General features: G+C 41.3%; 1 protein-coding gene across 12 annotated transcripts in view; it reads left to right on the top strand.

Moving 5' to 3' along the window:
- SFI1 (SFI1 centrin binding protein) overlaps positions 1-25,413 on the top strand; it is an 84,832-nt gene that overhangs the window by 19,143 nt on the left and 40,276 nt on the right. For 5 of the 12 annotated variants that reach the window (XM_029233552.1, XM_029233590.1, XM_029233561.1 and 2 more), the window contains exons 3-8: positions 1,387-1,557; positions 3,255-3,326; positions 11,193-11,303; positions 15,946-16,040; positions 19,413-19,530; positions 20,554-20,656. In XM_029233552.1, the coding sequence (XP_029089385.1) occupies positions 1,387-1,557; positions 3,255-3,326; positions 11,193-11,303; positions 15,946-16,040; positions 19,413-19,530; positions 20,554-20,656 (670 nt within the window). Of the gene's footprint in view, positions 1-1,386; positions 1,558-3,254; positions 3,327-11,192; positions 11,304-15,945; positions 16,041-19,412; positions 19,531-20,553; positions 20,657-25,413 lie in introns of those variants that run through there. The other 7 variants (XM_029233598.1, XM_029233605.1, XM_029233649.1 and 4 more) reach the window with 4 other exon arrangements.

Genomic DNA, 25,413 nt, shown 5'->3' with positions numbered 1-25,413 from the left:
CTCTCTTGTTGCGGAGCATGGGCTCTAGGCATGCGGGCTTCAGTAGTTGTGGCACGTGGACTCAGTAGTTGTGGCTCGCAGGCTCTAGAGTGCAGGCTCAGTAGTTGTGGCACACGGGCTTAGTGGCTCAGCAGCATGTGGTATCTTCCCGGACCAGAGCTCGAACCCATGTCCCCTGCACTGGCAGGCGGATTCTTAACCACTGCACCACCAGGGAAGCCCGATGTTCACTTTTATCACTTGGTTAAGATGATGTCTGCCAGGTTTCTCCACTATAAAGAAATGAATAAGTATCTTGTGGCAAGATATTTTGAAATTACATTAATAGCCTGTTTCTCATCAAACTAGCACCCACTTGTTTTTACATCCGTTGATGACTCTTGTCTGAATCAGTTGCTACTGTGATGGTTCTTAAAAGTTTATTAATTGCATTCTACTGCAAAGTAGAGATTTCCATTCTCCCTCATGTATTTATTTATTTATATCAGTATTTTGTGGATTCGTATTTTATTTGGTGGGTTTTAATCTATTACTGCTGAAATTGTCCCAGATTTGGCCAGTGGGAGCCCTTTCAAGCTGGCTCCTGTGTCCTTTTCATACGCCCCTGTCATTCTTTGATCATTTCTTTACTTTTTGACCCATTAAGATATTCCAGGTTCATCTTGTATTTTCCTTGTCTCAGACCTGAAAGTCAGCTATATTTCCAAGGACTGCTGCTTCCTCTTAGTTGGCAATGGTATTTTATTTTATTTGGTTTTGTTTTATTTTATTTTTTTAGAGACGGCTTTCCTAGAGCCCATTACTTGGAATACTAGTTGGCAGTGGTATTTTAGAAACAATATTTGAGCCATCGGTTTGCTTATTGCTGATGGGATGTTGTTGCCTCTAGGTATTTCCTGCAGGCAGATCTCTGACATACATATTTTAAAAATCTTGAGTTCATACAAATAAGATGATCTCTTAATGTTTCTGGAATGGGATTAAAAGTCATAAGTTTAGTGTTTAGTAAAAGTGTGTAGTTGTGTATTGTTACAGTTGTCACAATCTGAAAATCATTCCTAGTTTTTTACGTAAAGGAATCTGTTTCCAATTTGTAAATGATTCCCATTAAATGACACATTAAAAAAGAGTGTGTTAGGACTAATGACTCCAAGGTACCCTCCAGCTCTATAGCTCCTGCTTAGAGCTGAGCCAGCAGTACCCACCTCCAGATAGGGTGGGTATTTCTGTCAGAGATTGGGCTGCTTATTGTCCTTGAAGGGGAGTTATTATCATTCCGTCTCAATGAGCTTATCTGTTTAATTTCACTTGTATGTTAAAAAGTATTTGCATCACATGCAGAGATAATTTGATTCTCTCCTTTCTTCCTTACTCCTCAAATTTAAGGCCTTCAAGGGATGGTGCAGTTAAGAAACCTTATTCTCCAAAGATAATGTCCAAAAAGAAGTCTGCCTTTTCTGGGATCTGGAGTGAGATACCTAGGGCCAGGCACCCTGTACAGTATCATCCCTCATATGCCTGGACCCGAAGGGGCCGGCTAAGAGAACTGCGCATCAGGTGAGCTTGCAAGGGGTCCCCTCCCCTGTCTCAGTGACTTTTCCATTGTTCTCCCTTGTTGGTTAAAATGAGGGGATGATTCTTATTCTCTTATCTCAGTTAATTGGAGAACTTGCTGACTGTTTGTTCTTCATGGCAGAATGTTCAAAATATTTAGGAATCTGCTGATGTAAAATCTGTCATTGAGTGTTTTCATTCATGGTCTCCAGTTGTGCCCCACAATGTATAAGCTATAAAGAGTCTTCCAGAAGTCTAAGCATAGTCCAAGAAAATGATCATTTTCTGCTACTCCTTTTTTTTTTTTTTTGCGGTATGCGGGCCTCTCACTGTTGTGGCCTCTCCCGTTGCGGAGCACAGGCTCCGGACGCGCAGGCTCAGCGACCATGGCTCATGGGCCTAGCCGCTCCGCGGCATGCGGGATCTTCCTGGACCGGGGCATGAACTCGTGTCCCCTGCATCGGCAGGCGGACTCTCAACCACTGCGCCACCAGGGAAGCCCTGCTACTCTTGATTAGGTCTTTGAAAGGTATCCTTTTACTCATTCAGCAAAAATTTATCAGGTGCCTACCCAGCCAGGTGTTATGCTAGATGCTGAGCGTACAAGGTGAATAAGACATTCCTGGTCCAAGACCTCATGAAAGCGTAAAATCAGGTAGGCTTGGCAGACTGTTAAATAAGCCACAACAGCGAAGTGTGGTAAGTGCTGTGAGAAGGGAGGATGTGGTGCCATAGGCCACCTGGCAAGAACAGCCATGCCAGCGTAGCCAGCAGTGACTTCCTGGAGGAGGTGGAGTTTAGCCAAGTCCTGAAGGATAATGTAAGAAAGCCAGGTAAAGGGCAGGAGGAAGAGCATTCCAAGCTGAACCTGGAGATCAACTGGCCAAGACAAGCCAACTTTTTCTGTGTGTTCCCAGGCACTGTGCTAGCTGGGGATACTGTGAGCCATGGTCCCTGCTCTCAGGGGCTCACAGTGCAGAGGGAACAACAGGCACCCTGCGAGCTGCTTCCTGGGATTTGGTGTCATAATGTTACACTAGGGGTTGGAGCCGGGGTCTGAGAGTACCAAGCTACTTGGCTCTGTTTGGTTGGGGAAGGTCCAGGAAGGCTTCATGTAGGAGTGAGCATTGAAGATGAGCCTTGGTGGGTAAGTGGGCATTTGCCAGGTGTTTTAGGCAGGAAGAATAATACGAGCAAAAGCACTAGCATGTACTTCCTTTTCCTCATCTCTGAAATCTTCATCAACAAAATACTTTATATTGAAAGTTGTTTTGTTTTGTTTTTTTCTTTTTTTGCGGTACGCGGGCCTCTCACTGTTGTGGCCTCTCCCGTTGTGGAGCACAGGCTCTGGACGCGCAGGCCCAGCGGCCATGGCTCATGGGCCCAGCCGCTCCGCGGCATGTGGGATCTTCCCGGACCGGGGCATGAACCCGTGTCCCCTGCATCGGCAGGCGGACTCTCAACCACTGCGCCACCAGGGAAGCCCTGAAAGTATTTTTAAAAACTAATCTGCTTGATGTTAGCTTTATAAATCTGTCCCATCCTGTGCTCTGTTTGATGCAATATTATCTATATATGATTCACCTTTTGACTTATACTAGTATCCCACTTCCTGGGACCTTAAAGTTTCTGTCTCCTTTCCAGAAAATTGATGATATAAACTAAATGGAGTTTTAAAATGTGTATGTCATTTCTTTCAGATGCATGGCCAGAAAGTTCTTGTATTTGTGGATTCGAATGACTTTTGGAAGAGTATTTCCCTCTAAAGCCAGGTAGTATTAGTTCAGAACACTGGACTTCTGTTGAGTTCATTCTAGGATTTTGTTTTGTATTAAGCCCATATATAACCTTTACTATGGCATGTGTTGCATTCCTTCCCTGCTCCTCCCCAGCCTCCAGGAGGTATATCATATAATGGTAACTTAACACATATTAGTTTGAATGAATGTTTGCCCAGGAGAAGTAAATGAGCTCTTTCAGGTTCCTGGCGAGACTGGCAGATTGACTTGGTCTAGGGCAGAACCTGGGGAAAAAGTTGGCATTGGCAAGAAGAGTGAAACTGAGTCAAGTGAAAGTCCCTCTGCCCGGTAGCTTCACTTTTTCTAGGCTGCCACCTGCTGCTGTGGGTTTTGGTTAACATTGCTTTAGCTGCAGCGCCCTAAGTGGATCACAAGGGGTCAGGGACACTGTGCAGGAAGCCAGAGGGATGGAGAGAAAGAAGGGGCAGTGTAGGGAATGTTTCAGAGAACTGACAGCCATTGAAAGTGTAAGTGTTTAAAAACTGAAATGTTATGGGTTCTCACCCTTCACTTCTCCACTTACTATACCCTTTACTGTTTCATTTTTCTGACAGTATGGCTTCCCTGATCTGGAACATCAAGGTCTCTTGATTCAAGGTTTCTCAAGCAAATTTGTCCTGTGTGTGTTCTCTGAAATTTTTTCTTGGTATACCTTGTGGAGGGCCTTGCTCTTCCCATCTTTTTCGTGTGTCTTTACCAGTGAGGCTCCCAATGTGGCCACAGCCCATTGCAGCTGCAGGGATGAGGCATAGTCTACCTCTGCTTTTCCTTCTTTCCCTGGACCTTGGCCCTGCCCTTCTTTACTGCCTTGGTAGCTGTTCGTGCCTTCAATAATTTTTTTTTTGTCTTTTCTTGTTCTCAGTGGGAGAACTGATCGGAGTAACATAGTTTGCCATTATCGGAAGACTCTTGTTTTTCTTTTTTTTACTCAATTGAGTATTTTATTTATCTTCCTCCCTGTTAGCTTAGAAATTATATACTCTTCTATCCTTCTTTTACTGACTGCCATAACAAATATAATATGTTTGTTTAACTTACTGGGGTCTAATGTTAATTGTTTCTTTTTGCCCTCTTCCCAAACAAGGCAGGGTCCTTCGAACACTTTAACTCTCCTGTCGCTGTCCCCACTTATATGCCCTTATCGTAGGGTATTTTAATTGTTTATTTTTTGTTTTTTTAAATTAAATTAAATTTTTTTTTTTTGGCTGGGCCATGCAGCTTACAGGATCTTAGTTCCCCAACCAGGGATCGAATCCAGGCCACAGCAGTGAAAGCGCCGAATCTTAACCACTGGACTGCCAGGGAATTCCCTTAATTCAGTTTATATTTTAAAATCTCCAGAACATTATTACTCTCATTTTACACAGCCAGTATTCATTTATATTTATTCATGTGTTTACACTTTTTGTTCTTCTTTGTCTCTTCCTATATCTCCAGGTTTCCATCTGTGATGATTTTCTATCATTTAAATGTTCCTGAACATTTCCTTTACAGTAGGTCTGCTTGTGGTGAATCCTCTCAGATTTTGTCTAAAATTGTTTTTATTTCGCTTTCAGTTTTGAAAGATATTTCACTGGGTATATTAGTCTACATTGCCAGTTTTTTCCGCCAGCATTTTGAAGATATTCCATTGTCCTATGACTTCCATTTGTAAGATGTTGATCTAATTGTTGCTCTTTTGAAGACCTATTATTCAAAGATTTAATATGGTATGCCTGGGTGTGGGTTTATTTTCTTAAAGTCTTAGTTCATTTTGAGATAGGTTACAGGGTTTTCTTGGGTTTTGTTTTTGTTTTTATTTTCCTGTTTTGTGGGCACATCTTTCTGGCATAATTTTTTTGTCCATAGGCCTGTTATTCTCCTTTTCTTTTTTTTTTTTTTTTTTTTTTTTGTGGTACGTGGGCCTCTCACTGCCGTGGCCTCTCCCGCTGCGGAGCACAGGCTCCGGACGCACAGGCTCAGCGGCCGTGGCTCACGGGCCCAGCTGCTCCGCGGCATGAACCCGCGTCCCCTGCATCGGCAGGCGGACTCTCAACCACTGCGCCACCAGGGAAGCCCTACAGTAACTTTGTATAGGATTTTACTTCATTTACTTTTCTGTTGCTCACTTTTATATGATATTAATTTTTCTGAACTTTTAAAGTGAAGTGAGGTTTAGTTAAGCTTTCCTAATTTCACAGAGCTCTCTCTTCTTTCTCTGTCGTGGTGTTCACAGATGTGGCAGCTTGCTCTATGGGGTATCCTGGCTTGTTCCCCTACCACGCTTGGTCTGATCCTGCTTGTCCTTCTTGTCCTCCTTGTCCTCCTGTCTCCTTGTCCTTCTGCTCAGTTTCTATTCTGCTCCCAGCAGTTCCTCCTCAGTATGAAGCCCTGTCTGTTTTTGAGGTCAGGTCGGTTTTGAGACTGTTGGAGCCATACTGCTCCAGCAGCTTCAGCTCTTACATGAGCCCTGGTTTTGGAGAGAACAAAACTCCTCTCAGTTTCAGCTTCTGGTCTCAAGTTGGGCCTCTGCACTTTCTAGTGACTACTTATTAGCTGATTCAGGTTCTCCTTCTCAGGTTGCTCAGATACCACCTTCATCGCTCCTTCTTTCTTCTGTACAAATGTTAATACCATGGTGGTCTTTTGACTCTGGGTGATTTGTCCTCACCTGCTTGCATTTTGGGGTTGTAGGAATACCTTGTCACCTAGTTTTGTTGTAATAGATACATAAGTTTTTGGTTTTGCTACATGGTTGCTCTGTGTGCTTTGTAGGGATTCAGAGACTGAAAAACTATGTTGCTACCTTCACTCTCTTCCCCAAATCCTTTTCCTGCTTGATTTTGTTAAACTCATATTTGACTCATATTTAACTGGAAACCTCTTTTCAAATAATATCTATTTGTATTCCAAGTACTCGGGAAACGCTGATTATGTTAGAAATGCATTTGATTCAAAGTAAGAGAAATTCTGACGATGGCTTAAACAAATCGGGATTTGCTTTTTCTCACAGTTTGGAGGTTGGTATTGGTTCAGCTGTTTAGTGATATCATCAGAGACTCAGGCTTTTAGATCCTTTCCAGTTTACCGTCCTTAGTATACTGGCCCTTTGTCCTTAGAGATGACACTGTATAGTTGCAAGATGACTGTTCTAGCTTTACACAGGAAGGGGGAGGAAGGGTGGTGTCAGCTGGACCTGTCTCTATCAGGAAGGCAAAACTTTCCTAGAAACCCTCAGCTGCTTCTGCCTCATTGGCCAGAGCTATGTCACTGGCCATCTTTAGCTTCTGAAGAGGCTGGGAGAGAAACCTTTCCAGCCTTCCTAGTGGATGCTGGTGAGGAAGCAGAGGCTTGGCGGTGGGTGTCGGGTATCTACGACTGATGTCTGCCTCACTGTGTTAGAGCATTCACATTGTACTCTTTTTCCTTTCTTTGCTCTTGAATGGTGGCAGGAAAGAATACTGGACTGGATTTTAGGAGACCTGAATTTTGGTTCTTACCTAGACCCTAGATAATGGTTTGATCTGGGGTTAAGTTATGGCTCTAGGCCTCAGTTTCTCAAATTGTAAAATGAGAGAGTGAGAATATTTTTTCTCTAAGTATCTACCAGAATTGTAATTCTGATACTATGTTTTCACTGACTTTGCAATTTGTGATGGGGTGGTCAGTTTCAACTTGCAATCCCTTTTTAAATCAAGTGGGTTATTTGTTACTTTGGGTAAAGTTGGGCATATTGATCTTTGCTTTTTTTTTTTTCTTTTTGGTCTTTTTCCATACCGAATTATTTATTTCTCACTTTTAGGAATGTTAGAGGGGAATGATATCATACCAGAAACTTCAGAATAATACCTTTATGTGCTTGGAGAATGTTTTAACTTCTATAAACTGGAGTTGTTTTATCATTAATAAATGGAACCAAAATGACCACTGAATTAATAGGGCAAAAATAATACATACAGTATGTGTCCATATGTAAGGCAGTCTTAAATAGAAAGTATCACCTCTTTTTCTGAAGAGAAGATCTGAACAAAATTACTTGGCTAATTTGGGAAGTAGATAAAACAGTCACGTCCATATATAGTATTTAATTTATCAGTATTTTTCGTCATTCTTGGTTAAGGCTTTGCTTCCTATTTTCTTGAGAAAATAGAAGTAACAGAAGAGACCATCACTTAGTCTACTGACCGCCAGCATCTATTGCCATATGACCTGCTTTCCCAACTGTGGCATCTGTGGCAAAATCCTTTTGTGTTGCATTCCCCTTGTGCCTACTCCAGGCCATCACACTAGCAGTTTTTTTTCTGTCTCTTCTGTATCAATTTTTCCCTCTTTACTGGATCATTTGTACCAGCATACAATGCTATTATTTTCCTATCCTGAAAGAAAAAAAGTCTCTTTGATGCTACTTCCTTCTGCAGCTAGCTCTCCATCTCTTTGCTTCCCTCTACATTTCCTGGCCATCCCCAACCTCTCCAGCACCTCTTTTTGTAGTCTCAAGTCCATCCTACGAGGCTTTTGATTCCATCATGCCACCAAAATTGCTTTTGCTTTTGTAAGGTCACTACATTTGCTAAAATCAGTGGTGAACTCTTAAATTTCCTCTCACTTGACTTACCAAGAAGCATTAGACAGCCCATCATTCCCTTCTTCAAGGAGCCATTTCTTCTCCCAGCGTCAAGGTTACCATCCTCTCTGTTTCCCTTCCACCTCTTTGTCCCCTCTAACTCTCTTTGGTTGGTTCCTCCTCATCTAAGTATCCCACCCCCAGTCCTTGCACTGCCTCTCTGTCTACCTCCCAACCATGTCAACCTCATCCCATGATTCCCAAAGGTACACACCCAGCCCAGACCTCTTCCTGGACTGCTACACACGTGACATTCCACTCTGCGCCCAATAGACGTCACAACTCAGTATGTTCATAACCAAAGTCTAGACATTCCCCACTGACCTCCCTGCTGAGTGTTCCTCTCTCCAGTAAAGGAAGCTCCCATCCTTCCAGGGTCTCGGGTCAGAAACCTAGGAGTCATCCTTGGTATCTTATTCCCTCACTCCCCGATTGCAATGCCAAATGCCAAAATTACGTTGATTCAACCTTCAAAATAGATTCAGACTCCAAGCTCTTCTCAGTACCTCCAGTTGCTGCCACCCTGGTCCAGGCCATCGTGTCTCCCCTGAATGACTCCAGGAGCCTCCTCACTGGTCTCCTGCTCCGAGCCTTGTCCTTAGTCAGTCTCTTCACACAGGCAGTCTGAGTAATCCAGTCACGTCACTCTTCAGCTCAGACCTCGGGCAGCTTCCCATCCTGCTTACAGTAAAAGCCAGAGTCCTTACTGTGGCCTATAGGCTAGTCACCTTTTTGTTTTACCTATCTATGGATCTTTTCTTTTTCATTTCTGCCATCATAGTTTTAATTTCCAAGAGCTCTTTTTTGTTCTCTGAATAGTCCTTTTTTAAAAAAAATAGCATCCTGGAGGCTCATAATTTTTTTGAGGTTAATGTAATGATTTATTTCTAAGGTTTTTGACTGCTCTGTTTCTTCTAAGCTCCTTTTTTCTGTGTGCTTTTGTTCACTGTCTCATGTTGTAGTCTTTCCTCAAATGTCAAGAGATCCTTTTATTGTCTGCTCATATTTAAGAGTTAATATTAGAAGCTTATATACCCATTCAATGTATGCATAGGGACTTGTAAGCTGAGGGTTTCCCTTTAGGCTTTTGAGGCAGAGACCAGATAGTTTCATTGGGGGAACTCCATCTGTCAGTATCTGAAGTCCTTTTCCCTTAGGTTGATCAGTTTTCCCCAGAGGAGAGGAGTCCTCCAAACTCCTTCTGGGGTAGATTGGGGCGGAGGCGGGGGGCGGTGGTTATAAGCTTGGCGGCAAGCAGAGGAGAGGGAATGTGGGTCTCACTGTTCGGTGTGTAGACTCTCGGTTTAGGACTGTCTCCCGAGCTGTGCCTGGTGTTGGAGAGTCCAGTGCCCCTCAGGTTCAGCCTCTCCAGAGATAAGCCTGAGTCTCTGCCCGGGTGAATAATGGGATCCAAGGGCCTAACTGCTTCTTACGCACAGGCTTCCAAACAATCCTGTGTTTTCATTTCCACCCAGGGCTCCCCGCTTCCTGATACCTCTTGTTCCCATGCCTTTCTGGGGTTCATGCCACCAGCCCCTTGCCTCTTGACTCTCCTCCCACCGACACTTAGTTCTCTGCCTTCTTTCACCTGTTGATTCAGTTGCCACTCGCCTACCTGCTTTCTGTCATCAAAAATTGGTTGGCATCTCTTGTTTGTTTGTTTTTTTGTTTTCTGCAGTACGCGGGCCTCTCACTGTCGTGGTCTCTCCTGTTGCGGAGCACAGGCTCCGGACGCACAGGCTCAGCGGCCATGGCTCACAGGCCTAGCTGCTCCATGGCATGTGGGATCTTCCTGGACCGGGGCACGAACCCATGTCCCCTGCATCGGCAGATGGACTCTCAACCACTGCGCCACCAGGGAAGCCCGGCAGGCGGATTCTTAACCACTGCGCCACCAGGGGAGCCCTGGTTATCTATTTTAAATATAGCAGTCAATCCCAAATTCCCAGTTTGTTCTTCTCCCCCAGCCTTCCCCCCGGTAACCATAAGTTCATTCTCTGAGTCTGTGAGCCTGTTTCTGTTTATAGATAAGTTCATTTGTATCTTTTTTTTTTTTTTTTTTTGTAGATTCTGCGTATGAGTGATATCATATGCTATTTGTCTTTCTCTGTCTGACTTACTTCACTTAGTATGGTAATCTCCAGGTCCATCCATGTTGCTACAAATGGCATTATTTCATTCTTTTTTATGGCTGAGTTATATTCCATTGTATATTTATGTACCACACCTTCTTAATCCATTCATCTATCATTGGACATTTAGGTTACTTCCATGTCTTGGCTATTGCTTTTTTTGTTTTTTAAAATATTTATTGAGGCTGCGAAGGGTCTTAGTTGCGGCATGCTGGATCTTTGTTGCGGCATGCAGGCTTTTAGTTGCAGCATGTGGAATCTAATTCCCCAATCAGGGATCAAACCTAGGCCCCCTGCATTGGGAGCATGGAGCCCTACCCACTGGACCACCAGGAAGTCCCATGTCTTGGCTGTTGTAAATAGTGCTGCAATAAACATTGGGAGGTGAATTTCTCTATGTATATTTTTGCCAGCCAGTTTTTTAAAACCTGTGAGTGGGTGAGGATGAAGGACATGTTAGTAACCTACAGAACCATGAAAAGAAATTTGGAGTGACTGATAGGCCAGAGTTCCTGAGTTACCAGTCTTCTTGACCATGCCTGTTAGCATCAGCACAGTCTCACTGCCCTGCTGCTTTCTTTCTTAATAGCTTTTTCCCTTCTTATTCTCTCTTCTCTTTTGCTCTTGTTATCACTCCCCTAGTCAGATTTCAGTTAAACTAATATATTCTGTTAAGTCCTAGGAATACCATTAGGCATTTGCTTATTTTATAACTTTTAATCTCCTGGGTATGTAAATGAGAAGTGTAGCTACTATCTTTTACTAATCAAATATATTTTTTAGTCTGGTGAATGAAAAAAATTGAGAATGTTAATTCTCAACTCACTTATGGTATTTGAAAAGTCAGATTTTTTTACTTTCACCTCTTTAATTGGTAAGATCTAGAGTATAAAATTTTTTAGCCTCATTTCTAGTTTAAGTAGTTCTAACGTTTTGATCTGAAAAAGTTGTATATGTCTATTTTTAATCTATTTTGGTGTTATCAAATAATGAACCACACTTTTCTGTGAGAAAGCAATGGCCATATGAAACGGTGATTTGGGAATAGATATCAGCTCCAACATTGTCAGTTATGTCTCTGGTTTTTTTTTTTCATTGCCCTAGGTTTTACTATGAGCAAAGAATTCTGCAGAAGGTCTTTGAAGAATGGAAAGAAGAGTGGTGGGTTTCCCATCGAGAGTGGAAACTCCGTGTTCGAGCTGACTGTCACTATAGGTAGGATTTCATGTTACATTACTTTAATTTTACTGATACACGTTATCAAATAATTACTTGTTGGCATGTTTCTGGTCAGAAGGATAGAAATTTTTTTTCTGGTTTTATTGAGATATAATTGACATATATTAATTACTGTATGAGTTTCAGGTGTACAGAATAAAGGTTTGACTTACATATTATGAAATGATTACCACAATAAGTTTAGCTAATGTTTATCATCTCATATAGATACAATAAAAAGAAAAGGGGAGGGCTTCCCTGGTGGCACAGTGGTTGGGAGTCCGCCTGCCGATGCAGGGGACACGGGTTCGTGCCCCGGTCCGGGAGGATCCCACATGCCATGGAGTGGCTGGGCCCGTGAGCCATGGCCGCTGAGCCTGCGCATCCGGAGCCTGTGCTCCGCAGCGGGAGAGGCCGCAACGGTGAGGGGCCCGCGTACCGCAAAAAAAAAAAAGAAAAGGGGGAAAAAAAAGAAAAAAATTTTCTCCTTGTAATGAGAACTTCTAGGATTTACTGTCTTAACAACTTTCATATATATCATACAGCAGTGGTAACTATAGTCATCATGTTGTACATTACATCCCTAGAACCTCTTTGTCTCATAACTGGAAGTTTGTACCTTTTGACTGCCTCCCCCAACCCACCCGGCCTCTGGTAACCACAAATCTGATCTTTTTCTGAGTTTTTTGTTGTTTTTTTTTTAAGATTCCACATATAAGTAAGATCATATAGTATTTGTCTTTCTCTGTCTGATATATTTCACTTAGCCTAATGCCCTCAAGGCCCATCCATGTTGTCGCAAATGGCAGGGTTTCCTCTTTTTTTTTTTTGCGGTATGTGGGCCTCTCACTGTTGTGGCCTCTCCCGTTCCGGAGCACAGGCTTTGGACGCACAGGCTCAGCGGCCATGGCTCACGGGCCCAGCCACTCCGCGGCATGTGGGATCCTCCCGAACCCGGGCACAAACCCGTGTCCCCTGCATCGGCAGGCGGACTCTCAACCACTGTGCCACCAGGGAAGCCCCCTCTTTTTTTTTAATGTATATGTTTTTATGGGGTTTCCTCATTTTTTAATGACTGAGTAAATTCCATTGTATATAGATACCACAACTTTACCCATTCATCCACCTTTGGACACTTAGGTTGTTTCCCTGTCGTGGCTATTGTAAATAATGCTGCTGTGAACATGGTGGTGCAGATATCTTTTCAAGTTAGTGTTTTTGTTTCCTTTGGATATATTCCCAGAAGTGGGATTGCTGGATTGTCTGGTAGTTCTATTTTTAATTTTTTAAAGATCCTGCATACTGTTTTCCTTGGTGGCTATACCAATTTACAGTCCTACCAACAGTCCACAAGGTTCCCTTTTCTCCATATCCTCACCAGCGTTTGTTCTCTCTTGTCTTTTTTTTTTCTTTTTTATGTCTTATTTTTTGGAGACCTAATTTCCTACTTTTCCTTTTTTTAATTGAGGTAAAATTGGTTTATAACATTATATAAATTTAGGTGCACATTATAATTCTATTTTGTCTTTTTGACAATGGCCATTTTAACAGGTGTGCGGTGATTTTGATCTCATTGTGATTTTGATTTATATTTTCCTAATGACTAGTAGTATTGAGCATCTTTTCATGTACCTGTTGGCCATTTGTATATCTCCTTTGGAAAAATGTCTGTTTAGGTCCTTTGCCCACTTTTAAATTGGATTATTTGGGTTTTTTTTGCTATTGGGTTATATGAGTTCTTCATATATTTTGGATATTAATTCCTTATCAGTTATATGGGTTGCAAATATTTTTTTCCCATTTTGTAGGTTGTCATTGTCACTTTGTTGGCTGCGTCTTTTGCTGTGCATAAGTCTTTTGGTTTGCTGTAGTCCCACTTGTTTATTTTTTATTTTGTTGCTCGTGCTTTAGGTGTCATATCCAAAAAAATCATTGCTAAGACTTATGTGAAGGAGCTTTTTTCCTATATTTTCTTCTAGGAATTTCATGGTTTCAGGTCTTGCATTTAAGTCTTTAATCCATTTCTAGTTAATGAGTGGTGTTAGATATGAATCTAGTTTCATTGTTTTACATGTGAATATCCAGTTTTCCCAGCACCATTTATTGAAGAGACTGTCTTTTTTGCATTGAATATTCTTGGCTCCCTTGTCAAATATTAGGTGACGGTATATACTTGGGTTAATTTTGGGGCTCTCAACTCTATTCCATTAGTCTCTTTGTTTTTATTCCCATGCCATAATATACTATAGCTTGAAAACAGGAAGTGTGATGCCTCCTGCTTTGTTCTTTCTCTGGATTGCTTTGACTGTTTGGGGTCTTTTGTGGTTCCACATAAATTTTAGGATTGTTTTTTCTACTTTTGTAAACATGCCATTGGAATCTTGATAGGGATTGCATTGAGTCTATAGTTGGCTTTTGGTAGTACTAACATTTTAACAATATTTTTCCAGTTCATGAACATGGAATACCTTTCCATTTATTTGTCTTCTTTGATTTCTTTCATTAATGTCTTGTAGTTCTCAGAGTAGAGACCTTTCACCTCCTTGGTTAAATTTATTCCTAAGCATTTTGTTATTTTTGATGCTATTGTAAATGAGATTGATTTATTTCTTTTTCAGATAATTTGTTGTTACTGTATAGAATTGCTACTTAGCTTTTTACGTTAATTTTATATCCTATGATTTTACTGAGTTCATTGATTAGATCTAACAATTTTTTGGTTGAGTCTCTAGGAGTTTCTGTATGTAAAATCATGGCATCTGCAAATAAAGACAGTTTTACTTCTTCCTTTCCAATTCCAATGCCTTTTCTTTCTTTTTTTTTTTTTTTTTTTTTTTTTTGCCCAATTGCTCTGGCTAGGACTCCCAGTACTATGTTAAGTAGGAGTGGTGAGAGTGGGCACCTTTGTCCTGTTCCTGATTTTAGAGGAAAAGCTTTCAGCCTTTCTCCATTGAGCATGATGTTACCTGTGGGCTTATCATATGTGGCCTTTATTATATTGAGATACTGATGATCATATGGTTCTTTTCTTTCATTCTGTTATGTGAGGTATCACATTGATTGAGTTTGTGGAGGTTGGACCATCCTTGCAACGAGAAGAGTTTTGGATTATTTTCTGTATTTTTTCAAATTCTTTTTAGAGTAAGCAAGATCAAAGTCCTAAATTAAGCCCAAGCACACAATACTGTGTGCATGTGAGCACATATACACAGAGATACCCCTCTAATTCAAGTAATCATTATGTAATGATCATGCTAATGATTTGAATATGTTTTTCTCACTGACTCTCACTTCTGTATAATTTCTAATTCTGTGTTTTAAAATAATAAAGTTGTTTTAATTTGTATTGATTGGGAGAAAATATATGCCCAATATAGAACATTAAGAAAATACAAATAGAAAAAACTTTAAAAATTTATTTTTTTAGCAGTAGAGAGAAGAAACTCTTAATCTTTGACATTTGTATTCCCAAAGATAAGTGGAAGAAAAAGTAAAAATTGGGAATTACATCACATACATATTTTTATACATCTTATTTTGCGGTACACGGGCCTCTCACTGTTGTGACCTCTCCCGTTGTGGAGCACAGGCTCCGGACGCGCAGGCTCAGCGGCCATGGCTCATGGGCCTAGCCGCTCCGCGGCATGTGGGATCTTCCCGGACTGGGGCATGAAACCGTGTCCCCTGCATCAGCAGGCGGACTCTCAACCACTGCGCCACCAGGGAAGCCCTATACCTTTTTTAAAGTAAAAACTTAGTATGTCGTATACATTGTGTCTTTTTCAAATGGTATTCACTCATTATAATCATGTCTTTAAGCTCTTCGGGGCAGGGTTTCTGATTTATGGATATTTCAGATATCCATAAATACAGACATCGCTGAATCGTTCTAAGAAGCTGACAGAGTATGAAATCAAGTTTTAGGAAATGGGATAGTGAAGATATAGAGGGACTGACAGTCTTTTTTTTTTTTTTTTTTTTTTGGGTGCCTTTTGGTTCTTTGCTGTGCGCGGCTTTCTCTAGTTGCAGCGAGGAGGGGCTACTCTTCCTTGCGGTGCAGGCTTCTCATTGCAGTGGATTCTCTTGTTGCAGAGCGTGGGCTTCAGTAGTTGTGGCTTGCCGGCTCTGGAGCACAGGCTCAGTAGTTGTGGCGCACAGGCTTAGTTGCTCTGCGGCATGTGGGATCTTCCTGGACCAGGGCTCGAACTTGTGTTCCCTGCATTGGCAGGTGGATTCTTAACCACTGCGCCACCAGGGAAGCCCTGGGACTGACAGACTTAATGTGTATAATGTATGCATTGAGACAGAAAAGACAAAGGAGAACATTGACTGTGTTTTAGTGCAAAGGAGAGGTTATGTTTTACATGGTGTGGATGATTGAGATATGACTGTCATTCCAAATGCCACAGCTTTGTGGGTGCTGAAGGTGAAGTTATTCTAGGATAATTCACATCTTTTTTCCTTGGTAATAATATAAGGTGTGGAGAACGACACTTCAATTTTAGCTTAGGATATAGATTGGCTTTTTTGTGTCAGAAGTGTTCCTGTTAATTTCTCCTAAGTACAGAACGGACTGGGTATGTCGGATTAGGAGTTATTTTGTTTTAAAGAAACGCTATTTGCTTTTTTGGCTCCTCAGATATTACTTGTATAACCTGATGTTCCAAACCTGGAAGACCTACGTGCATCAGCAGCGGGAGATGAGGAACAGGTACCTGAGAGCCGAGGATCATGGTGAGAAAAGGAAGTACACGTCTAAAGAAAATCCCTCCGTTTATTTGTCTTGTTTTTCCTTTATTAAGATTTTATTTTTTAAGAGCAGTTTTAGGTTCACAGCAAAGTTGAGGGGAAGGTAGTAATTGCCCATACACCCACTCCCCAACACATACATAGCCTCTCCCATTATCAGCATCCCGCATCAGTGTGGTACATTTGTTACAGCTGGTGAACTTATACTGACACATCATAATCACTCAAAGTCCATAGTTTACATTAGGGTGTATTTTCTTTGGTGAGGTGTCGATTAAGTTCTTTTGCCTATTTTTAATTGGATTGTTTGTTTTCTTGTTGAGTTTTAAGAGTTCTTTGTATATTTTGGGTAATAATCCTTTGTCAGATGTGTCTTTTGCAAATATTTTCTTCCACTCTGTGGCTTGTCTTCTCATTCTCTTGACATTGTCTTCTGCAGAGCAGCAGTTTTTAATTTTAATGAAGTCCAGCTTATCAATCTTTTCTTTCATGGATGGTGCCTTTGGTGTTGTATCTAAAAAGTCATCACCATACCCAGGGTCATCTAGGTTTTCTCTTACTTTATCATCTAGAAGTTTTATAGTTTTGTGTTTTACATTTAGGTCTGTGATCCATTTTGAGTTAATTTTTATGAAGGGTGTAAGGTCTGTGTCTTTTTTGCATGTGGATGTCCAGTTGTTCCTATACCATTTGTTAAAAAGACTATCTTTGCTCCACTGTATTCCTTTGCTCCTTCGTCAAAGATAAGTTGACTATATTTATGTGTGTCTGTTGCCAGGCTCTCTGCTGTGTTCCACTGATCTGTCACTTCTTTTGTCAATATCACGCTGTTTTGGTTACTGTAGCTTTATAGTAATTCTTCAACTCAGGTCGTATCAGTCCTCCAGCCTCCTTCTTTAATATTGTGTTGGGTATTCCATGTCTTTTGCCTCCATATAAATGTTATAATCATTTTGTGATATCCACAGGATAACTTGCTGGGATTTTGGTTGGGGTTGCATTGACTCTGTAAATCACGTTGGGAAGAACTGACATCTTGACAATATTGAGTCTTCCTATCCTGAACATGGACTCTCTCCCCGTTTATTTAGTTCTTCTTTTATGTCTTTCATCACAGTTTTGTAGTTTCCTCACACAGATTTCATATATGTTTTGTTAGATTTATACCTAAATATTTCATTTTTTTGAGTGCTACTGTGAATGGTGGTGTATTTTTAATTTCAAAATCCACTTGTTCATTGCTGGTATATAGGAAATCAGTTGACTTTTGTATAGTAACCTTGCATCCTGCAGCCTTGCTATGAATTGCTTATTAGTTCCAGGAGTTTTTTGTCAATTCTTTTTGGCTTCTTTACATAGACAGTCATGTCATTTGCAAACAAAGACAGTTTTATTTCTTCCTTCCCAACCTGTATACCTTTTATTGCTTTTGTCTAGTTGCATTAGCTAGAACTTCTAATATGATGTTGAAAGGGAGTGAGAGGGGTCATCCTTGCCTTATACTTGATTAGTGGAAAAGCTTTTGAGTTTCTCACCATTAAGCTCAGAAGCTGTTGTGAAGGATGAGTACATTGTCTCTGAGAGAGAATAACTCCAAGTCAAAGGGAAGACTTGTTCGATTCCCTTTCCTGTTTTCTAGGATGTGTGATCTCTGAGCAGGAACTCCTGTGTGATCATATCCCTATGGTTTTCTCTATATGGCATGGTTTTGGCACCTACCACTCACTTAAGCATGATTTGTGTGAACTGGCTGTTCCTGCCCTGCTGGTGCAGTGTTCTGGCTGTGTTTCTCTCGCAGCACTTGGGACTGTTGTCTGTCTTGCTGCCATGTGTCACACTGCAGTGCTTACTTCTGATCTTCTTTGTCCAGGTTGTCCCTTAGTGATCTTGTGGACAGTTTAGCTCTGGTCAGTGTCTGATTCCTTGAGTTGAACCCAGAAACCCATGTGGGGAGCCTAAGGGAAAAAAGGCACTAACTTTCAAAATGATAATGCAGCCTGCTGTTTCTCATAGCCATTTCACATGAATGCCCTATAGGCACCTCAAACTCAGCAAGTCCCCAGTAAAGCTTGTCCACTGCTCCCCGTTTAGACCTGCTCTTCCTACTTTTCCTAGCTAAGCAAGAAACCTTACGAATGGCTTCGTCGTAACAGCATTTAGTTATCTTCTCTTAAAACATGCCTCCCTGAGGTGTCCCTTGCACTCATCTTTTCTTTGCCAATGCCTGAGATTAAGCCTCATCTCTTTCCCCAGAATATTATAAGTACCTCTTCTTTTATCTCCTTGGATTTATTTTCTTCTTTTTATAGATAACGTTTACTCTTTGCAAACATACCTTGAAGGGAAGCACCATTTTGCAGATGAGGGACTGGTGTGAGGTTACTTAGCTCAGTGACAAGGTCAGTACTCAGGCCCAGCTTATCTTACTCAGGAGCCTAAACTCTAAGCTACAGCACCATACTAGTCCTTGTTGCCCGAGGTGTGCTGATTCATGGGGTCTGAGGTGGGCCCAGAGAAGCTGCATGTTAAATTCTTTTTCATATTTTGACTTGACTTGTCAACAACTATGAAATATAAAGTATAGCTCTAGTCATCCTGACCACATTTTGGAGAATGTCCTCAAAATGTTTTACAGAATTTTATTTTCTCCTTTGTGTTCTAAAAATAAAAGAAACTTATGTCGTCAGTGATGACTTTCATAATGAAAATGGAATTTACCACAAAGGGAGACCTATGGACTTTTGTGCCTCCCATATTTAGTAAATTCTCTTTCCTCCAGGATCATTACTGGTCCTTCTTATTCTGTTTCTCAAACAGATACAGATAGTATCCTTTCCTTTTGTCTTGCTTATTCTACTTTACAATTATTGTTTCAAACGGCAAATTTTATAACATGACTTCTTTAACTTTATATTATGGAAATTTAAAAATATCTATAAAATGGAAAGGTAGAATAATGAACTTCCGTGTACCCATCATCCAGCTTCCAATAATTATCGACTCACATATATCCATATCCACATTCACTTCTCTGCTTCCTCTGTTATTTCATGTGTACATATTGCAGAATATAACTTTAAAAAAAAGGACTTTTAAAATAAAAGATTTCTGAACAGTGCAGTACACTGATTTTCCTTTAAAAGTTTTGTAAATGTTATCACTTATATAACCATTCTTCACATCCTGCATCCTTATTAATTTTGTAGAGCTTCACAAGTTTTCCAGCAGAGGGCACTAGAAGACTGGAGGAATTTAGATATTCAAAGGAGGGATGTCAGAGCTTTTGAACTTTTGTCTTAACCCAGAGTGATCCATCTCCCCCAGCCCCATTTTGAAAATCTCTTTGGTGCCATCTAGATGCAGAACAAAAGATGCGACAGGCCTGGAAGTCCTGGTTGATCTACGTGGTCTTTCGTAGGACCAAACTTCGGATGCAGACCACTGCCCTGGAGTTTAGACAGCGGAGTACTTTGTGGTGAGTGTGCTCCATTGCCCTACAGATCAGCAGCGTTCACTTTACCTCAGCTTTGCTTTATGCTACTGGAAAACCAGCATAAAAACCCACCTTAAAACAATGTTTTGGGGATTTCCCTGGTAGTCCAGTGGTTAAGAATCTGCCTTCCAATGCAGGGGACGTGGGTTTGATCCCTGCTTGGGGAACTAAGATCCTACATTCCGCGGGGCAACTAAAACCACACACTCTGGAGCCTGCGCGCCACAACTAGACAGAAGCTCGCGCGCCGCAACTAAGACCCAATCAGCCAAATAAATAAGTATTTTTTAAAAAACCCAAAAACAATGTTTTGAACATAATTGATACCTAATAAATATTTATTGATAACTTGTTCAACATTGAGATCAGGTTTTCACCAAATCATAAGTAACACTAATTGAGTACTTACTAGAAAACCCTGTGTTAAGTTTCTGTGTGTGTTAATTTTTTAATGTAAAGTGTCTCATTTAATCCTTGCCATAAACTATGAAATACTGTTATTGCACAGATTAAGATATATGAGCTCAGGCAAGTTACTCAACCTTTCTGAGACTTACTGTATAAGTTGTAATTAGCAGAACTAGGGCTCACCCACCCACCTCTCTGATGCCAAAGCTCATGCTCTTAACTGCTGCCTTGCGCTGCATCTCAGCAGCATTGTCCACACATCGGAGGGTGTTAGTCCACTCTGAAAGTCAGGTGTGTGTAGCAATGAGCTGCTTTATAATAGGACTGATTCCACTGTGCATTGTTCCCAGTGGTCCTCTGGTGTCCCAAATGGCAGTGTCTTAAAAGCTCAGTTCCAGCGTGTCTGTAGTGTCTAAGGCTGGATCTGACCTTAGGAACCATCCGTTTCCAACCCTTAACTGGCAGCTCTAGGACTGTTTCTTGGCTGTTTAGGGAGAGGGACTTGAGCTCAGGGTCTGAGGCCCAGCCCTCACTGCCCTTCTCTTTTCTGGCTGGCCTCGCTCTGACTGGTCCCATCTTTGATTTGCTCTCTGACAGGGTGTGGTGGAGCACGTGGAGACGGCAACTGGGACAGGTTCACCTGGGCCGTGCCCTCCATGCCTCAGCTGTGAAGCACAGGGCCCGGAGCCTCCAGCTGCAGGTGAGTCCAGCAGACTCGGGCTTTGGTGTCCTCTGTCCACGTCGTCAGGCACCATACCCACAATGGGAGCTTGGGCAGGTGGGGTCAGACTCCCAAACAGAAAGCTGACCGTCATGCTGCTGCCTCTCTGCTGGGCCCTCCCTGCAGCTCAAGGGATGGAAGTGGGGTGCGAGGCAACTTGGAAGGCTGGACCCTTCAACAGACAGAGGCCGCTGGAAGGAATATGCTAGATGTGATTTCCAGTGATCTTTAGAGAGCTCCTGTTAATTGTGGAGCCGGAACGGGATTTATGAATTAATTATAAATATGTTTAAAGAAACAGCAGTATATTCTTTATTTCCTTATTACTCTTTTCCTACAGCAAATTAGAAAACGAGGGCAGAAAAGAAACTAAGACTGAAAAGAAAACCTGGCTTTTTCATATAATTTTGCTTATTTCTTAGAGCTCCTTTTGGGAAAGCCACTAGCTTTTGGTCAGTTATAAAGGCTTAACATCTGTACCAAACGTATGCTGTGGTGAAGCTTTTTTATGGCCTTTGATAAGCTTTCTGAACTTCAGTCACTTTTTAGTGTCTCCTGGGTACTTATAGGGCTGCCAAGTCAGTCATAGAGAATAGAACAGGGAGGAGGAGAAAAAGAAGTGCGTGTTACTATATTGTAGGAGTAATAACTTCTTTTTTCCATTTATTTATTGATTTATTTTTGGCTGCGTTGGGTCTTTGTTTTTGCGCACAGGCTTTCTCTAGTTGCAGCGAGCAGGGGCTACTCTTCGTTGCAGTGAGCGGGCTTCTCATTGTGGTGGCTTCTCTTGTTGCAGAGCACAGGCTGTAGGCACGCAGGCTTCAGTAGTTGTGGCACATGGGCTCAGTAGTTGTGGCTCGTGGGCTCTAGAGCTCAGGCTCGGTAGCCGTGGCACATGGGCTTAGTTGCTCCATGGCATGTGGGATCTTCCCGGACCAGGGCTTGAACCTGTGTCCCCTGCATTGGCAGGCGGATTCTTAACCACTGCACCACCAGGGAAGTCCCTGTAGGAGTAATAGCTTTTTAATCTGACAACATTTTGTATCATCCATGGAAGAATATGCAGTATATGGAGATCATATGCAGACAGCATAGATTGGGGTCAGCAAACTTGCCCATGGATCAGATTTGGCCAGCTGATTGTTGTTGTAAATAAAGTTTTATTGGGACGCAGTTACACCTGTTCATTTATGTATTGTCTAAGCTGCTTTCAGGGTACAACGGTAAAGTTGAGTAGTTGCAACAGAGACCATGTGGCCTGCAAAGCCTAAAAAAAGTATTATTTGACCCTTTAAGAAAAAAATTTGCTGACCTCTGAACTCATAAGGTCTTCTGAAGCAGTAGCAAGGAAATAGACATAGTTCTTGCCAGTGATAGTAACGGTAACAAGAACAGCAGGAGCAGTAATAGTATTTATTGTGGTCTTACTGTCCTAGGTGCTGGACTAAGTGCTTTATATGTGTTATCTCAATTTTCAAAATTACTTTTTAAATCCCGTATTATTATAGGTTAAATAACTCAAATGAGGGTCATACACCTAGCAAAGGTCAGAGCCAGTATTTGAACTGAGGCAGCCTGAAAAGTGCAGAGCTGTTCTTTTAACCATCATGCTGCCTTGTCCTCAGTAGACTTGTGCTCTCAGGAGGGAGAGGGAACTATGAATGTGAAAATGCCAGAAGCATAGGAACATATTGAGGATGGTTTTCTGTCGCTGATGGACTTCAGCTATCGTCCCTTTCAGATAGTCACTTTGAGAGCCTATAAACTCGTTCTCCTGGTGCTGCTATTGCTCAGAACACTTTTAGAATTCCTTTTTTACTGTTGCCTTCAAAGCTTACAACAACAGATTTGAATGAATATTTTTAGCGATAGCAGGTTTTCGTCGTTTGAGGTTGGATTTAACTTAGAAGACAGCCGAGAGTCATTCAGAATCAAATCCAATGAAAAATGTGAGCAATCAAGATAACACTGATATGGACCACACTATATGAGACTCTAAGGCAAATTTTATAGTGCAGATTATAAATAAAATCCTTGTGTCTGATAAGTACCATATGATTTACCAAGAACTTAAATTTAAGTCATTCTCTTAATCCTCACAGCACCTCTGAACTAAGCAGGGCAGACGTCATGAGATATGTGAAATTTTAAAAAATTAAATTATGTACTTCAAAAATAAAAACATTAAATATAAAACATTTATTAAAAATATTAAAAGATATCCAAGTACCCAACATACAGGTTTAAAAGTTGTTAGCATTTTCCATACTTGCCCCAGAATTTAATGTAATTAAATTCACAGTTCAAGCCCCCCACTTCCTTCCTTCTGCCACCTTTCCTCCTTAGCGATAACCTGTACCCTGATACTGAAGTCCCCATTTTCTTGTGTTCTTTTGCACTTGTAAAAATGTGTGCATACATATACATAAAGAATAAGTGTTCTGGGCTTCCCTGGTGGTGTGGTTGGGAGTCTGCCTGCCAATGCAGGGGACACAGGTTTGAGCCCTGGTCTGGGAGGATCCCACATGCCGCGGAGCAGCTAGGCCCGTGAGCCACAACTACTGAGCCTGCGCGTCTGGAGCCTGTGCTCCGCAGCAGGAGAGGCTGCGATGGTGAGAGGCCCACGCACCGCGATGAAGAGGGGCCCCCGCTTGCCACAACTGGAGAAAGCCCTCGCACAGAAACGAAGACCCAACACAGCCATAAATAAATAAATGATTTTTTAAAAAAAGGAATAAGTGTTCTGACTTTGTGTTGTTAGGAAACTTATGAATGGTGTCATACTGCACATTTACTTTGCAGCTTGCTTTTTTTTAATGCAACAGTGTATTTTTGAGGTTTATCCATGTTGATACATAGAGACCTGTTAACTACCTATAATATGCCTTTGTACTGAATAAGGCTCAGTTTACCTGCTCAGTGCTGCTGAACTGTTGATTCCTTCTGATTATGTTTTTTACAATTACAAACAACGTGGCAGACAGCACTCTTAAACACAGATCCCTATGCAAGAGTCTGAGTTTCTCTTGTTCCTGGAAGTGAAACTTCTTTGGGTATCATCTCGTCATCCTTATCAAGCATCACCTATTTGCTCCAGTGCTGTGCCAGTTTATGTGCTAAAATTTCGGTTCCCATTTCTTTTGGCCTCATCAGCGCTTTGCATTGTCAGACTTGGTCATTTTCACCAGTTTGATAGGTCTGAAGTGGTAATTCCTTGTTGCTTTAATTTACATTTCGCTGATTCCTAATGAAGCCCAGCATCTTTTCAGACGCTTGTTTGCCATTTGAGTTTCTGTTTTTCAGCTTGTTACTATCCCTCACTCCTTTTTTTCTGTTGGGTTATTTGGCTTTTTCTGCTCTGTGGACATTGTCATACATTCTGCTTACTAATCTTTTGACTATTAGGTACATTGCAAGTATTTTCTTCTAGTCCATAGGTTGTTTTTTTGCTTTGTTTATGGTGGGGTTTTTTTCATACAAGTGTTTTTATTTTCAGTGTACCTAATTCTTGTATCTTATGGTTTGGTCTTTAATCCATCTTGGGTTTAATTTTATAAATTGTGTGTAACAGGGTCTTAGTTTGTCATTTTCCTTATGGATAATTTCTGCAGCACTGTTTACTGGTTAGTTCATCCTTTATCTTTTTTATACTGACTGTTAGTCCATCTCCATTATAGAGCAAGGTCCCATTTGTTCATGGGTCTATTCTGGGCTCTGTATTCCATTGGTCTATTTGTCTATCTCTGAGCCAGTACACACTGTTTTGATTATGATTTAATGAAGCAGGTAGGAAAGAACAAAGGTTCTCTAGTCAGACTGCCCAGGTGGAAATTCTGCTGCCATTACCTGTTAGCTTTGTGCCTTTTTTAATGAGTTACCTAATCTCCCTGTACCTTAGACTTCTTTTTTTTTTAATATTGCATTTTGGTTTTTATTGCATTTTATTTTTTAATTTTATTTTTTTTATACAGCAGGTTATACATATTAGTATATATATGTCAATCCCAGTCTCCCAATTCATCCCACCACCACCCCACCTTATATTTCTTATCTGTAAGTAAATAATAATGGTACCTACCTCATAGGATTGTTGAGGATTAAGTGTAGTGATACATGTAATATGCTTAGAGCAATGCTTTGAGTATGGAAATCCTCAGTAAATGCTAACTGTTCATTACTACTCCTGATCTTACTGTATAGCTCTTAAGTTTTCATATGTGGAAAGAGATCTTCTTTATTCTTGTTCTTTTTAAAAATTGTCTTGGCAGTTGTTCTTTACTCTTATTAATTTTAGGATCAACTCGTCAAGTTCCACAACAAAGCCTACTAGGATTTTTTATTATAGTACACTGACTTTTTACATTAGATTGGAGAAAATTGTCATGTTTGTGATATTGAGTCACCCCACCCTTGAGCTTGATGTAGCTTGTGATGTATTGATGGGCGTGAGAGGGAGAGTAGGAAAGATTAGGCCATGAGATGTGACAAGGAGGCAGATGTAATAGTAAGGCTCTGCAGGCTGTGCCCATAAAGGCTTTGGCTCTTTTTCCAGGGGAGGGGGAAGCTACTGGCTTTGAGAGGAGGAGTGATGTGATCACACCCCACCTCTTAACAGGCTCCCTCTGGTTCATCGTGTGCTGCCTTTTGAGGAAGGAAGGGAGAGAGAGAGAGATATGAGAGAAAGGGAGAGTGTGTGTGTGTGTGTGTGTGTGTGTGTGTGTGTGTGTGTGTGTGTG

Source organism: Monodon monoceros, unplaced genomic scaffold (genome assembly GCF_005190385.1).
Source record: "Monodon monoceros isolate NGI ecotype Baffin Bay Population unplaced genomic scaffold, NGI_Narwhal_1 Super_Scaffold_1, whole genome shotgun sequence".
NCBI lineage: Eukaryota > Metazoa > Chordata > Mammalia > Artiodactyla > Monodontidae > Monodon > Monodon monoceros.
Note: the sequence above shows the minus strand (reverse complement) of the source record. Positions and strands in the feature narration are given on the sequence as shown.